Source organism: Octopus sinensis, linkage group LG16, assembly GCF_006345805.1.
Source record: "Octopus sinensis linkage group LG16, ASM634580v1, whole genome shotgun sequence".
Classification (NCBI taxonomy): Eukaryota; Metazoa; Mollusca; class Cephalopoda; order Octopoda; family Octopodidae; genus Octopus; species Octopus sinensis.
This window is the reverse complement of record NC_043012.1, coordinates 33,094,727-33,108,908: the sequence shown is the minus strand read 5'-3', so window position 1 is coordinate 33,108,908 and position 14,182 is coordinate 33,094,727. Positions and strand designations below refer to the sequence as shown.

General features: G+C 39.6%; 1 protein-coding gene across 1 annotated transcript in view; it reads left to right on the top strand.

Moving 5' to 3' along the window:
• Positions 1–14,182, top strand: part of LOC115220269 (stomatin-like protein 2, mitochondrial) — a 29,746-nt gene that overhangs the window by 4,004 nt on the left and 11,560 nt on the right. Inside the window, exons 2-4 of the mRNA XM_029790377.2 lie at positions 7,698–7,838; positions 10,029–10,128; positions 13,186–13,244. Coding sequence (XP_029646237.1) covers positions 7,698–7,838; positions 10,029–10,128; positions 13,186–13,244 — 300 coding nt within the window. The remainder of the gene's footprint in view (positions 1–7,697; positions 7,839–10,028; positions 10,129–13,185; positions 13,245–14,182) is intronic.

Here is a 14,182-nt window from a genome sequence, read left to right as displayed (position 1 = left end):
CCTGCTTCCCAATCACATGAATCTGGGTTTAGTCCCACTGCGTTGCACTGTGGGCAAGTGTCTTCTACTATAGCCTCCAGCCAATTAAAACCTTGCAAGTGGATTTGGTTGACAGAAAGTGAAAGGATCCTGTCGTGTGTGTGTGTGTATATAATGAAACAAAGTGTATTTCATTTGAAATTCATTTTTGGAAGGATTGACTGAAAGCAATAAGACAAAATTATAGGCATAAAATTAGTGCATTTTAATAATGAAACAGTTTATGGTAAACTTAATAGATTTGATGTCCTTCAAAAACTTCTGGTGATCCTAGGTAGAAAGAATTAAGAAACACCTGGTATCATTATTATTCAATGTTGATTTTACATATTAGATGCGTCTGCAAAATGACATTCTCAGTTCTGTGCCGTTTCTCTGAGGACAAACAATGAACAATACATTAATAATGAGTGTTCTTTATTTCAGTTTAATGCCAAGCAATATCCTACAAATTCGCTAAGTTTTTTTTTGTGTCTTTTTTTTTACTGCTTTTCTTTTTTGCAATTACTCTGAGAGTGATCAGCTTGAATGACTGCTGGTAGTTGCACATCTGTAACGCTTAGCAGACAATGCGATTGATTTAAAGCTAGATCAATGCCATTTCAGTATTCAAAAGTTTGCATATGTGTGTGTACACAGACACACACACATACAAAAGCTGTGCCAATATTTATTTCAACATCAGCTACATAACTCATTTATATTGCAGTGACTCTGAAAGATCTGTGGCTCCGTAGGTTTTAGTGGCTATTGTATTGCATGAGGAGAAGGTGGGGTATTTAATGGACAATTTAACGGACAATTTTGCAGAATTGCACTTCTTGAAAGCATTTATGATGGGTAAATAGTTTTTTTCACTTGCTTGAAAGGGCTGCACAGAGCTGTAAAGCAGACATGTTATTGTTTCTTTTCTTTCTGGAATCACAGTAGTTAGCTACAAGCAGCTTTTTATGGAGGTATGATAAATTTTTGTGGAAGTTATATCAATAATGGCTTAAACAAAAAAAACAATCCCTACAGTATATATATAATGGATTTGGATGCATAAAAGAGCATCACAAATTGAAAAGCAGCTTAACAAAAATTGATAAGAAGCTTAGGTAAAAATTAAGGTACCTGAACCAGTGTAATTAGGTTATCTACTTTATCAACAAAATATTTTTTAGGGTCCCCTCTAATAAACCACAAAATGCATATATGAGTCAAGTACAGAGATTCTATTTGGCAAATATTAACCACATCAGAGGCTGCAAATTAGCAGTCATTAGAGTGGTGGATAGAACGTCTCACATTTGTTTCCTCTCTCTGCACTCTGAGTTCAAATCTTTGTGAGGTTAACTTTGCCTTTCATCCTTTTAAGGGTTAGCTGGCTAGCCAGAAGACTGCACCAGGTTTCACTGTCTGTTTTGGCATGATTTTTACAGCTGGTTGCCCTTCCTAACACGAACCACCTTATGGAGTGGACTAAATACTTATTACGTGGTACCAACACTAGCAAGGTCTGTTTTGGCACGGTTTTTACAGCTGGGTGTCATTTTACATGGCACCAGCACTGGTGAGGTCTACTTAACAAAAACCAGGAAATTCATGCTATTTGCTTTAATGCAAATCAATCAATAAAATGAGTGGAAACTATTATTTTTATTGCTTTTCTCCCTTAAGACTCATTCTATTAAGAGTATGTGCATCTGTAAATCCCCATCATGGGTTTTGCATCTAATTTTATATGCTGGTTTCATCATCATCATCATCATCATCGTTTAACGTCTGTTTTCCATGCTAGCATGGGTTGGACGGTTCGACCGGGGATCTGGGAAGCCAGGAGGCAGCACCAGGCTCCAGTCTGATCTGGCAGTGTTTCTACAGCTGGATGCCCTTCCTAACGCCAACCACTCCGTGAGTGTAGTGGGTGCTTTTTACGTGCCACCTGCACAGGTGCCAGGCGAGGCTGGCATCGGCCACGAGTCGGATAGTGCTTTTTACGTACCACCAGACCAGGGATCCTGGCTGGTTCAATTCGATTTCGATTTCGCTTGCCCCAACATGTCTTCGCAAGCAAAGGGGGTTGGCATGGGTGCCTGTCGTACGGTCGGATTGGTGTATTTTACGTGCCACCGGCACGGAAGCCAGTCGAGTTTGAGTTAGATATATCTTGTGTTCAGTATAATTTTGTGTGTGTGTGTAAATCCTGTATAATGTTAGGTGAAGCTTTAATTGGCTCTTCATGATGGGGCCCTCTTTGGATTTATCTTTCACTTGTTTCAGTCATTAGAATGCTGCCATGCTGGGGCACTGCCTTGAATTTTAATCAAATGAATTTACCCCAGTACTGCTATTTTTAAAGTACTAGGTTTTATTCCATCTGTCTCCTTTGTGTCCCTTTAGTTACAGGGATATAAACACACCAACACCAGTTGTCAAGCAGTGAGGGACAAACACACACACACACATATATAATGGACTTCTTTCAGTTTCTGTCTACCAAATCTACTGACAAGGCGTTTGGTCCACTCAAGGCTAAAATAGAAGACACTTGCACAAGGTGCCATGCAGTGGAATTGAACTCAGAACCATGTGGTTGGGAAGAAAGTTTCTTACTACTCAGTCAAGCCTAGTGTATTGTCAACTATTATGATAATAGTTTCTTCTGACAGCTGGGGTTTGCCATCATATAATATATGATGTGAAAGTAATATTATTTTCAATGAGTTTCACTGGAGCCAATGTGATAATGTGTATTCCAAGAGACAGAAAAAATATATCTGTCATGGAACAAGAAAAGGTTGTAAGACGCAACCCAAATTTGAGGACAATAAAAATAAGAAACAAGTGGAAATTTTATCGGTGAGTGTGTTACATAATAAGGCACAAAAAGAAAATGACTCTCCCCAGACAATAGAATATGCTTCAACTCATATAAAGAATCTTGCAAACCAAATCCCAAAACAAAAAGTTGTTGAATGTTTCCTTGAAACAGCTTTGATCGTTTGGTTAGACTGGGGGTAAATAATGTACCTTAGACCAATAACATATTACTTTTACAAAATCTCGTTTCACATAACACCTTGGATTGTTTTGAATGGTTATTATGTTTCACAGTATTTAATATCCATGAATTCTCTTTTCACTCTTTCAAGATTCGATTCATATTTTCGTGTTTATTCACCTCACTTATTGTGGAAACGAAATGAGTGATCATCATCATTTAAAATCCACATTCCGTTGTGGCATAGGTCGGATGCTTCAACAAGATCTGACAAACCAGGGGAGTGCATTGAACTCCGTTTTGGTATGGTTTCTACAGTTGGATGCCATTCTTAATGCCAACCATTTTACACAATGTACCAAATACTTCTTAGCACAAATGTGGTTGCCAAATAATTCAAAACGACAAGGCACCTTGGCAGTATGTGGGTTGCAGCATCAAGGAAGGTGACTTTGTACCAGATGTTGACTATGATAGAGGGGCATGAACAGGTACTTTGCCATAGAGGAGACACATGGCTACCCCAGTGAGCAATGGAGGGGGTGTTGATGGTAAACATGAGCAGGTATTCAGGTGAAAAAGGGGGCAAGGTGGCAGAAACGTTAGCATGCCAGGCGAAATGCTTAGTGGTATTTCGTCTGCAGTTAACGTTCTGAGTTCAAATTCCACCGAGGTCGACTTTGCCTTTCATCCTTTCAGGGTCGATAAATTAAGTACCAGTTACGCACTGAGGGCGATATAATTGAATTAATCCGTTTGTCTGTCCTTGTTTGTCCTCTGTGTTTAGCCCCTTTTGGGTAGTAAAGAAACAGGTATTCAGGTGAAAGAGGTATTCAATGGTAAAATAAGGTAGTAAGGGATGATGTCAAAAACGTGCGATGAGTGATGAGGGAAGTAGTTCCAAATGGAGGAATAACTGGTAGCCAAAGGTAGGGATGGAAAATGTACAGTTCTGTTCTTGTAATTACAACAGCTGAAGAAATAGCAGTGTAGTTTGAGTGAAGGTAGGATGAAGATAAGTTTAGGGCAGGCTTGATGGGTACATATTGGGTGTTAAGGAATAGACATTAGTTTTTTGCTGAGTTGAACAGGTCATCGGGAGCATGGCAAATCACCGGCTGCCTCAGTCCATTTTCATCTTTTCCAAGAGGCTCGACAACCTTATGTCAGTTTTTACTACTTTGACTTCAACAGGTCTTGCGAAGACCTGTTGAGGCAAGTGAAATCGAAATAGATCAAAAATCAATGGGAATTGTAGTTGTGATACCAGTGCCGGTGGCACGTAAAAGAACCATCCGAAGGTGGCCGTTGCCAGCGCTGCATCGACTGGCCTCCGTGCTGGTGGCACATAAAAAGCACCAACCAATCGTGGCCGTTGCCAGCCTCGCCTGGCCTATGTGCCGTTCGCACGTAAAAAGCATCCACTACACTCATGGAGTGGTTGGCGTTAGGAAGGGCATCCAGCTGTAGAAACACTGCTAGATCAGACTGGGCCTGGTGCAGCCTCCTGGCTTCCCAGACCCCAGTCGAACCGTCCAACCCATGCTAGCATGGAAAGCGGATGTTAAACAATGATAATGATGACCTGCATCTTCCTGGCTATCTCTTTCCCACCAGCTCCATCCACATTTAGCAATTGACACTTCTTTATGCACCTGTTCTCACCTATATGCATCTCATGATCATACCAGTGCAGTATTCTCTTCGGCATACCACACCTGACGCCTCTTACGCTCAGTTTTTCTTTTAATACACTTGCTTTGTCATACATACACTCTGACATTGCACATCCAGCAAAACATGCTTGTTTCATTCCTTTCCAGTCTTCACATGTCCACTGCATTTACAGCCCATGTTTCACTTCCATGTAGCAATATTGTTTGTACCCATGCATCATACAGTTTTCCTTTTCACTCCAGAAGAGAGACCTTTTGCTGCCAAAAAAGATGATAGTTCTCTAAATTTCTCCAGATAGTTTGTACTCTAGCAACGTTACTTTCTTCTGCTGCTAAATAGGTTACCTAGGTAACAAACTATGTACTAACTCATAAGATCCATGAGATTCTTCTGGGTTTTCAAGGAGCCCCCCCCATTCCACTGCATCTCCTGTGTGTTCATAGTTTGCACTGAGTTCACTGAAATTTCTACCTACACCTCTTCTGCAGATCAGAAACAGCCATTTTCCCGTAGGGATTAGAGTGCTGTCTATTTTTCTGCTTACAAAATCCATTGGTTTTTGCTAATTTAATTCTAAGTTTTGCATCCACACCTGGAATTTTTTTTATAATTCAACTTTCTGTTATGTTCTGGGGGCTTTGATAAGTAGGAGAGTACTGAGAGACAAGCCCTGGAGAACTACCTGCACACTAAATTCGTTGTTGTACTCATTGCTAACTTTCATCTTACTGACAGCACCCCTGTACATGATTTGGACAGTTCTCGTTTACCATTCACCTACTAGCTTTTGCAGCAACTACCAGATCAGGGAGCAAGGACCCTAGGGGCAGTGTTGAGGGCTTTCTCCAGTACAGTAACAGCCAAGTGCAGCAGCAGTTTACTTTAGGCTAAATACTTTACCTACATTTGTCTTACTAGAAACAGGGCCTCAGTAGTACTTCTCCCTGACATGAAACCACACAGTCTCATCTAGGCTAATTCTCTTCATAAGTTAGTTGACCTTATAACTCTTTTAGGGACTTACATAACCTGGTCCACTAATTTGATACTTCTCTCATTACTCCTATTTAAGGCATCTCCTTTATCCTTGTAACAACTGACTATAATACTGTTACATCAGTTGTTGGGTATGATACCTATTTCTTTACCACCCACAAGGGGCTAAACACAGAAGGGATAAACAAGGACAGACAAAGGGATTAAGTCGATTATATCGACCCTAAAGGATGAAAGGCAAAGTTGACCTCAGCGGAATTTGAACTCAGAACGTAACTGCAGACAAAATACCACTAAGCATTTCGCCTGGCATGCTACCGTTTCTGCCAGCTCGCTCGTTGTTGGGTATGATACCATCCCCTGCTATCTAAGTAGTAATTCCTTATGAACCAGGAACTTCTCCTGCCTTCATATCTTTAATTCATACTGCTGTCAACTGGAATCACTGCTCCCTCCCTCTGCCAGGTTCACATTTTCAAAACACTTCTTCTCCCCTGCCTTCTCCACTTATTTCTTCTCACAAATACCAAATGCAAGCATACCATTATCCATTAACAGTACTCTTAATTCTACATTGCCTCAGTCCTCTTAACAATCAAATATTGTATTTGCCAATGTGTGAATAATGCAAGGTTTTGTTTCTCTTCCCCATGTTGTAAAAATCTGCCTTGTGTTTAATGTCACTGTATTACAGATTAATGACCGAGTATTGCAGGATTGAGAACCAGACAAGCATAACTCCACTAGATACAATAACTATTACTGATAATAGAATATTGAAAGCCAGCCAAGATATCACAGCCTGTTAGTACAAAAAAATTGCTTATAGTATTTTGGCAGTTATGTGGAAAGGTCACATCACCCCATCTATACCTCCTTCCCTGGGCATACATTACCCACACATGCGTCTTATATTATTTAATGTCTGTGTTACCTACAAGAAATATTTTTTTAATTATCTAAATGAAATTTCTCCTAAAAAGATGAAAGAATTGCTAAATTTTCCTCTGCTTATCAGCCATTTCGCAATGGCAACAAGACCTCGGCAGTGGTGCACCTTTCTGGCAGCTGATTGCCGCATCACAGCCAGAAATACGAGTTTTACATCTTGTATAGAAATTCTCTTGACCAAAATATAAACAACTATTCAATTGAACTGAAAGAAGATAACCATTCCAGTATACTGTCACAGAATTGTATTTACATACATGAAATCATTCATTCCTCACTACAAAGCCACTTTAAAATACCTATTTCTTTACTACCCATAAGGGGCTAAACACAGAGGGGACAAACGGATTAAGTCGATTACATCGACCCCAATGCATAACTGGTACTTATTTAATCGACCTCGAAAGGATGAAAGGCATAGTGGACATCGGCGGAATTTGAACTTAGAACGTAGCGGCAGACAAAATACCGCTAAGCATTTCACCCGGCATCCTAACGTTTCTGCCAGCTCGCCGACTACAAAAAGTAAAAGCACCCACCACACTCTCGGATTGGTTGACGTTAGGAAGGGCATCCAGCTGTAGAAACTCTGCCAGATTGGAGTTTGGTTTGCCAGCCTTCAGTCAAATCGTCCAACTCATGCTAGCTTGGAAAGCAGACGTTAAACGATGATGAATACTTTTGATTTTAAATTTATTTCAATGTCATTCGTAATCTAAATTTACTCCAACATTTTCAGAAGTTGAAATTATTTATGTGACAGCTTTTCTGAAATTGCTTGAACCAGTGACATACTTTTGTATTTGATCTAATGCTACCTAAATAACCTGTATTTGTATATTAAGCCAGTGTTTTGGACACAAACTGCAATGAAATGTTAGCCTCAATACCACTCAAATTACAACAGTAATAGTATTTTAACAAGAGATTTTCAGTTGGTGGTGGTGGTGGGTGGTCTCGGATGGATTGGTATCAAGAACTAAATTTGGTTTGTTTTCGATTTGAGAATGTCATAAATTTGATTATTGTCTCTTGTTTGCATTTTCAGGTTCTGAACATGGTCAGCGGAGCCCAACAACATGTACGGCATCGATCGAGATTACCAATGAACACAATGTTATTATTTGTCCCACAACAAGAAGCATGGATTATTGAAAGATTCGGCAAATACCATAAAATCTTAGAACCAGTGTGTACTCTATTTATTTTTGTTTGGTTTACTATTTTTAACTTTTGTTTTTTTTCATTAGCTCAAGGAAGGTTTTATGCGTTGCTTTTGTCTAATACTCCCAGTAAAGCTCTGTCAAAGTATACAACTAGCAGCAAGGAAATCGTACCTGCTCGAAATACATGTTAAATGTAGCAAGTGGTGAACCTTTTTATGAAATAAACTTCAGGTAGTATTGGTCTTGGCCAGATATGTGGGAAAATTGGAGTATATGCATCATCATACATAGGACTGTCTTTATACTAGGTTATTTTCACTATTGCATTCACTTTCTTGTATCAGTTTCTCACATTTAGGGGCAGGGCTGGTGTGTAGTCTGTTTATTCTGTCAACCGTGAAGATGAATAGTGAAGTTCACCTGAGTGAGACATGGACTCAAAACATTGCTAAACACCACAGGTATTTTGTTCGTCATACTAATAACGGTTCTTCTAATCCATTGTCCTTGTGCTCGTTAACTTCACATACCTGATGCCAGCTATACAACTGTAAAGTAATTGGAGTAATTATTTCTAATTAAGTAGATTGAAACAGTATGGCTTTGTGGTTAAGAAGCTTACTTTGAACCATGTGGTTCAGGGTTCAATCCCACTGCATGAACTGTTGGCTGATGTGTTCTATAGCTGTGGGCTGGTGCAAGTGCAGCTGTATGGTAAGAAGCTTGCTTCCCAACCACATGGTTCTGGGTTCAGTCCCAGTGCGTGACACCTCGGGCAAGTGTTTTCTATTATAGCCTTGCACTGATAAAGCCTAATGGGTAGATTTGGTAGATGGAAACTGAAAGAAGCCCATTGTGTAAATATTTTGTTAGTCTTGATATAGTTTACAATCTATTTATTTGATTTTGCAGTGAAGAGATTTATTCAGATTGGATTATCCAGTTACAAATAGCCACTAATCTGCTAACAGTTATTGGCTTCTTCAACAATTAGCTGCTAATGAAGCTTGAATGCTCTTGACAATTAAGAGAAAAACTGGAGTTAAGTGGATTAGATTTCTGTCTTAGAGGTCAAAATGTATTCGGCTAACGGCTTGTCTTTAATTTGGTTAACCAGCCATAAGGTTAAGTAACTTGAAAGAGGAAAAGTTGATATCACACATTTCAATGACAGGATATTAGAATGTTATCTCTGTTAGTACTGATACGGGTTGGACATTTCTCCATTACAGCTCCTCTCCATGCATCTCTAACCTATGTATTATCCCTTTTTGATGCCAAATTGTTCAAGATTGCATATGGATCTATGATACATGCTTCCTATTTTAAAGTGCGCTAAATTGAAACCTTCCATAAAAATTTCTTATTAATTAATGTTCCAAACTCCAGGTTAACGATAAAAGTTACTTTGCTAAATTCTTCGTTATTTCCAAAATTAATTAAAACAAAGGCGTAAAAGATTCGAGCAAAGTCATTGCCAGTACCATCTGACTGGTCCCTGTGCCGGTGGCACGTAAAAGCACCCACTACATTCTCGGAGTGGTTGGCATTAGGAAGGGCATCCAGCTGTAGAAACTCTGCCAAATCAGATTGGAGCCTGGTGCAGCCATCTGGTTCGCCAGCCCTCAGTCATTCGTCCAACCCATGCTAGCATGGAAAGCGAACGTTAAATGATGATGATGATGAAAGGCAGTGTATTTTAACCGGAATTTGGTAACAAAAGGGTTAAGCCCACATCTGACCTAACTGTATCTTCTTCAAATCTTCCTTGGTCTGTTTCTAACACAGACACCTTCAACTAAATTCTATTCACAGGGCTTTGGTCACTCAGCATGCATTGTTCATTCAGGATAATTGTATCAGTACAGCAATTTCTCTTGTATATACTCAATATTTGATGCTCTGTCACTTTCTCAGCTCACTAGTATTCAAATTTTATCCTATGCTCCTCCAGAGTTGACTAATTTGTTTCTAAATATTGTAGGTTCTCGTGATTTATTGCCATGAGATCTGTGGTAGTGTAGAGTTCTGGCCTTGAAATTCTAACAAGATTTAGTAAATAATTTTTTATGATTAAGAATAAAAACAACTCTAGCATTTACAGTTGTTGGCCATTTCCAAGTGTTTGAAATTTTCAGGTTTTTTTTTTTTGTGCCACAAACTTAGAATTGAACAAAAAAACTATTCAACTTACATGTTATTTTCTTTTCTAGGGCCTTAACTTGGTTTTTCCTGTTATTGATACCATTAAATACGTCCAAAGTTTGAAAGAAATTGCCATTGATATTCCCCAACAAAGTGCTATTTCTATTGGTAAGTTCTTCTATTTTTTTTCTTTTCCTTTAAATTCCCTGTCGTAATCATCATTTAACATCCCTTTTTCCATGCTGGCATGGGTTGGACAGGTCAGTAGGACTCAACAAACCACAAGGCTGCATTAAGCTTCAGCATCTGCTTTGGCCTTCCTAATGCCAACCACTTCACAAAAATGTATTGGGTGGTTTTGTGGCACCAAGCATTTATGGGGTCACCAAGTAGGGTATAGTATTGAAGAATGTGAAAGTGTGATAGGAGTACAAGTCTCTTATTGAAGAATTCACTACATGACTTCCCAGCTGGAAAGAGAGAGAGATGGCGAGGGCATACCCCACCTCAAAGTGAATTTTTTGTGAGAGAGTGAAAATAAGGATAGAAGATTGGAAAAGGTGGGTAAGTGCACTAGAGGGAAAAGAGTATGGCAGATGGTTAGAAATGGGGATTAAGTTGGATGCAATGAAAGAAATAGTAGAGGGGTAAGGAGGAGGAAAGGATAAGGGATAGCAGTAGGAATACAAAGTGAAATGTCAGGGAAATAAGGGGTATCATTTTTACAGCACCTGAGTGTATGGTTCCACAGTTAGAAGTTTGATGGAAGGATGGTTGTTAGAAGATGAGTTGTAGGGGAAGGCTTGGCAATACCTCATTTATGCTGGTTTCTTAAAGTTAGTGTTGCAGATCATCAAAACATTTGCATCATAAAACTCCCTATCCTCATTCACATTTTTTTTTACTATTTTCCTGAAGGAGTCCATAAACAGCATCTGCAACCAGACACTATTCGTCTTGTATGAAATTATTTATCATTTATCTATAATGAAGTTATGCCTCGTTTGGTAGGGTACTGCGGCTATAAGCAAAACACTTCTCTACGGTCCACTCCTATCTACATACAGCATTGTATACAGTAATGTCCTCATCATCATCATCGTTTAACATTTGCCTTCCTTGCAAGCATGAGTTGGACAGTTTGACAGGAGCCAGCCAGGCAAAAGACCACCCCAGGCTACCATGTTTGTTTTAGCAGGATTTTTATGGCTGGATGCTCTTCCTAACACCAACCACCCCATCGAGTGGACTGAGTGCTTTTTATGTGGCACCAACACTAGCAGGGTTACCAAGTAGCTTGCAAGATAAGGAATTTTGAGAGGAGGAGATCTTGTGTCAGATAACGAAAGGTTATAGTGTAAGAAGAGGAAATGTGAGGAAGAAAAAGATGCAGTTTAAAAGAGGAAATGTAATTTGGTTTCTTGAGGTAGGATGTGTGGAAAGTTTGTTGTTAGATGTTGGTGATATGCTGGTAGAATAAGATGGACAGCACTATAAAAGCAAAGAGACAGGCCTGGAAAGAAAATGGTGGAAGCAGAGTGGCACATAAAAGGGCACCATTCGAGTGTGATTGTTACCAACGTCAACTTACTGGTACCTGTGCCAGTGGCATGTGTAAAAAGATTCGAGCTAGGTCATTGCCAGTATCACCTGACTGGCACATAAAAAGCACCCACTACACTCTCGGAGTGGTTGGCATTAGGAAGGGCATCCAGCTGTAGAAACTCTGCCAGATCAAGATTGGAGCTTGGTGCAGCCATCTGGTTCGCCAGCTCTCAGTCAAAATCGTCCAACCCATGCTAGCATGGAAAGCGGACATTAAACGATGATGATGAGAGAGAGAGAGAGAGAGAGATTCCCTACTGAGGGTGACCAATGTCAACAGCTTGTAACAAGACAACTCTCTGAGAGGTCAGCTTGACCAGAGACACTTAACTCTCAGATAGCTACTCAAAGAACAGATGTGTGTTCATTGCTGTAGAAAGATATTCATAGTTAATTAATTGCTATTAGCAGCACTTGTGGAAATTCCACTGTTACTTTGGCAGTGGAATTTAACCAATCTTAATGATGGAAAGAAACCAAAGACATAATCTATTATTCTACTGCAGTACAACTATATTAATAACACTTTAACAGATTTTAATATGCTGTACTACAATCTTATTTTCATAATGCTTATGACTGAATTTGAATACACACACACACACACTTACATTATTTAAGATAAGTGCTAATTACTCAAAGTGGCGGGAAGATGTACTTGTTTTATGTTCAAACAGCCAAGTTCAGCCTTTCGCACTTACCCTGCAATGTCATTCTAAAAGATAGATCATATTGAAATCTCAGAGCTGTGAGATAATGCATGAATAATTCAAATCAATGTGAATAAATAAGCATTACATTTGACAGAGTAGTCTGAACGCTATGCGGTTGGTTAACATGACCAACTATCTCACAGTTTCTATTTAACAAACTTCACTCGCAAAGCTTCAGTAGAATACACTTGCCCAAAATGCTGGACAATGAGATTGAACCATGGACACTTTGATTGTGAAGCAAACTCCTAAATCACACAGGCAGGCCATTTCCTCCTATAATTAATTACTGCCATCATCAACCTTTAGCATCTGTTTTCCATATTGGCATTGGGTGGATGGCTTAACTAGCGAGGCCAGGAGCCACCACCAGGTTCCGTAGTCTGTTTTGGCCTGGTTTCTACAGCCAGATGCCCTTCCTAATGCCAGCCACTTTACACGAGTGTACTAGGGGCTTTTCTATGCTGCACCGACACAGGTGCTTCTTATCTGATACTGAAACAGGTGCTTTTTATGTGGCACCGGCATTTGCAAGCCCATAAGACAAGGACCTCTCAGCTGACAGAGAGACATGCCTGTATGGATGGATGGTCATGATTTTACTATCATCATCACCATTTAATGTCCGTTTTCCATGCTGGAATGGGTTGGACAATTTGACAGAAGCTGGCCGGCTGAAGAGCTGCCCAGGCTCCGTGTCTTTTTGGCCTGGTTTCTACAGCTGGATGCCCTTCCTAACGCCAACCACTTTACAGAGTGTACTGGGTGCTTTTCATGTGGCACCAGCCCCCACACCATTGTTTTTATATGATAAATAATAGAGATGAGATGTTACTTGGTTTAGTTTAACTTCCATGTGATGTTCAGTCAATGTAATAATCCATGAAACACTTTCTACTCCTTGCAGATAATGTTACCTTACAAATTGATGGAGTACTTTACCTCAGAGTGGTCGATGCATACAAAGTAAGGCACTTCTTGTTCTCTTTTAACATTTTACTGTATTTTGTCCAATGCTGTTCTTTGCCTTTTTAACCCTTCTCTTGTTCCCATATTTCTGTTGATATACATTGTGTTTCAATTAATTTTGGAAATAACAATGAATTTAGTAAAATAACTTTATTAAACTAGTGTTTGGAACATAAACTTACATGAAATTTTGATGGAAAGTTTTAAAATATGAAATTTGTATCACAGAATGAAGGACTCTGTTGAGCAGATTGATATCAAAAGGGTTAGCCTTAATTTAGTGATTTTTTTTTATCGTTATTTTTTGGGTTAATAACTCACTTGCAGTAGAAATGATATTTTTATAATATGGAAGGGGCAGACCCAGGAAGATGTGGGATGAAGAAGTGATAAAGGATATTCAGACATTGAGCCTCACAGGAGAGGTGACAAGGGACTGAGACTTCTGATGGTTTGCTGTGCATGACAGACCAATCTAAATGAAATCATGTATGTCCATGCATGCAAGCGTGTCCTCTACACCCGTCTCTCAGCAGAGAGTTCCTAGTCTTGTAGACTCATGGATTCTGGTACCATGTAAAAGTAGCCATACTCATGCCTGTGCCAGTGTCACATAAAAGCACCCAGTACACTCTGTAGAGTGGTTGGGTCCCCCTTGGTAAAGAAGCGTTCATCCTGTTGGTTGAAAAAGTCATCAACATCATGGTGATGCTGGTTCCCAGCCAAGTGTTTTTTCATGTTGGGGAACAGATGATTGTCAGATGGGGCCAAATCAGGAGAACAGGGACGGTGATCAACCAGTTCAAAGTCACAGTCATGCACAGAAGCCATTGAAAGCAAGGACTTGTGTGCTGGAGAATTGTCCTAGTGAAACAAGACTCCCTTTTGTCAGTTTTCTTGGGTGTTTGGTCTTGATGGCCTTTTGTAACTGCCTC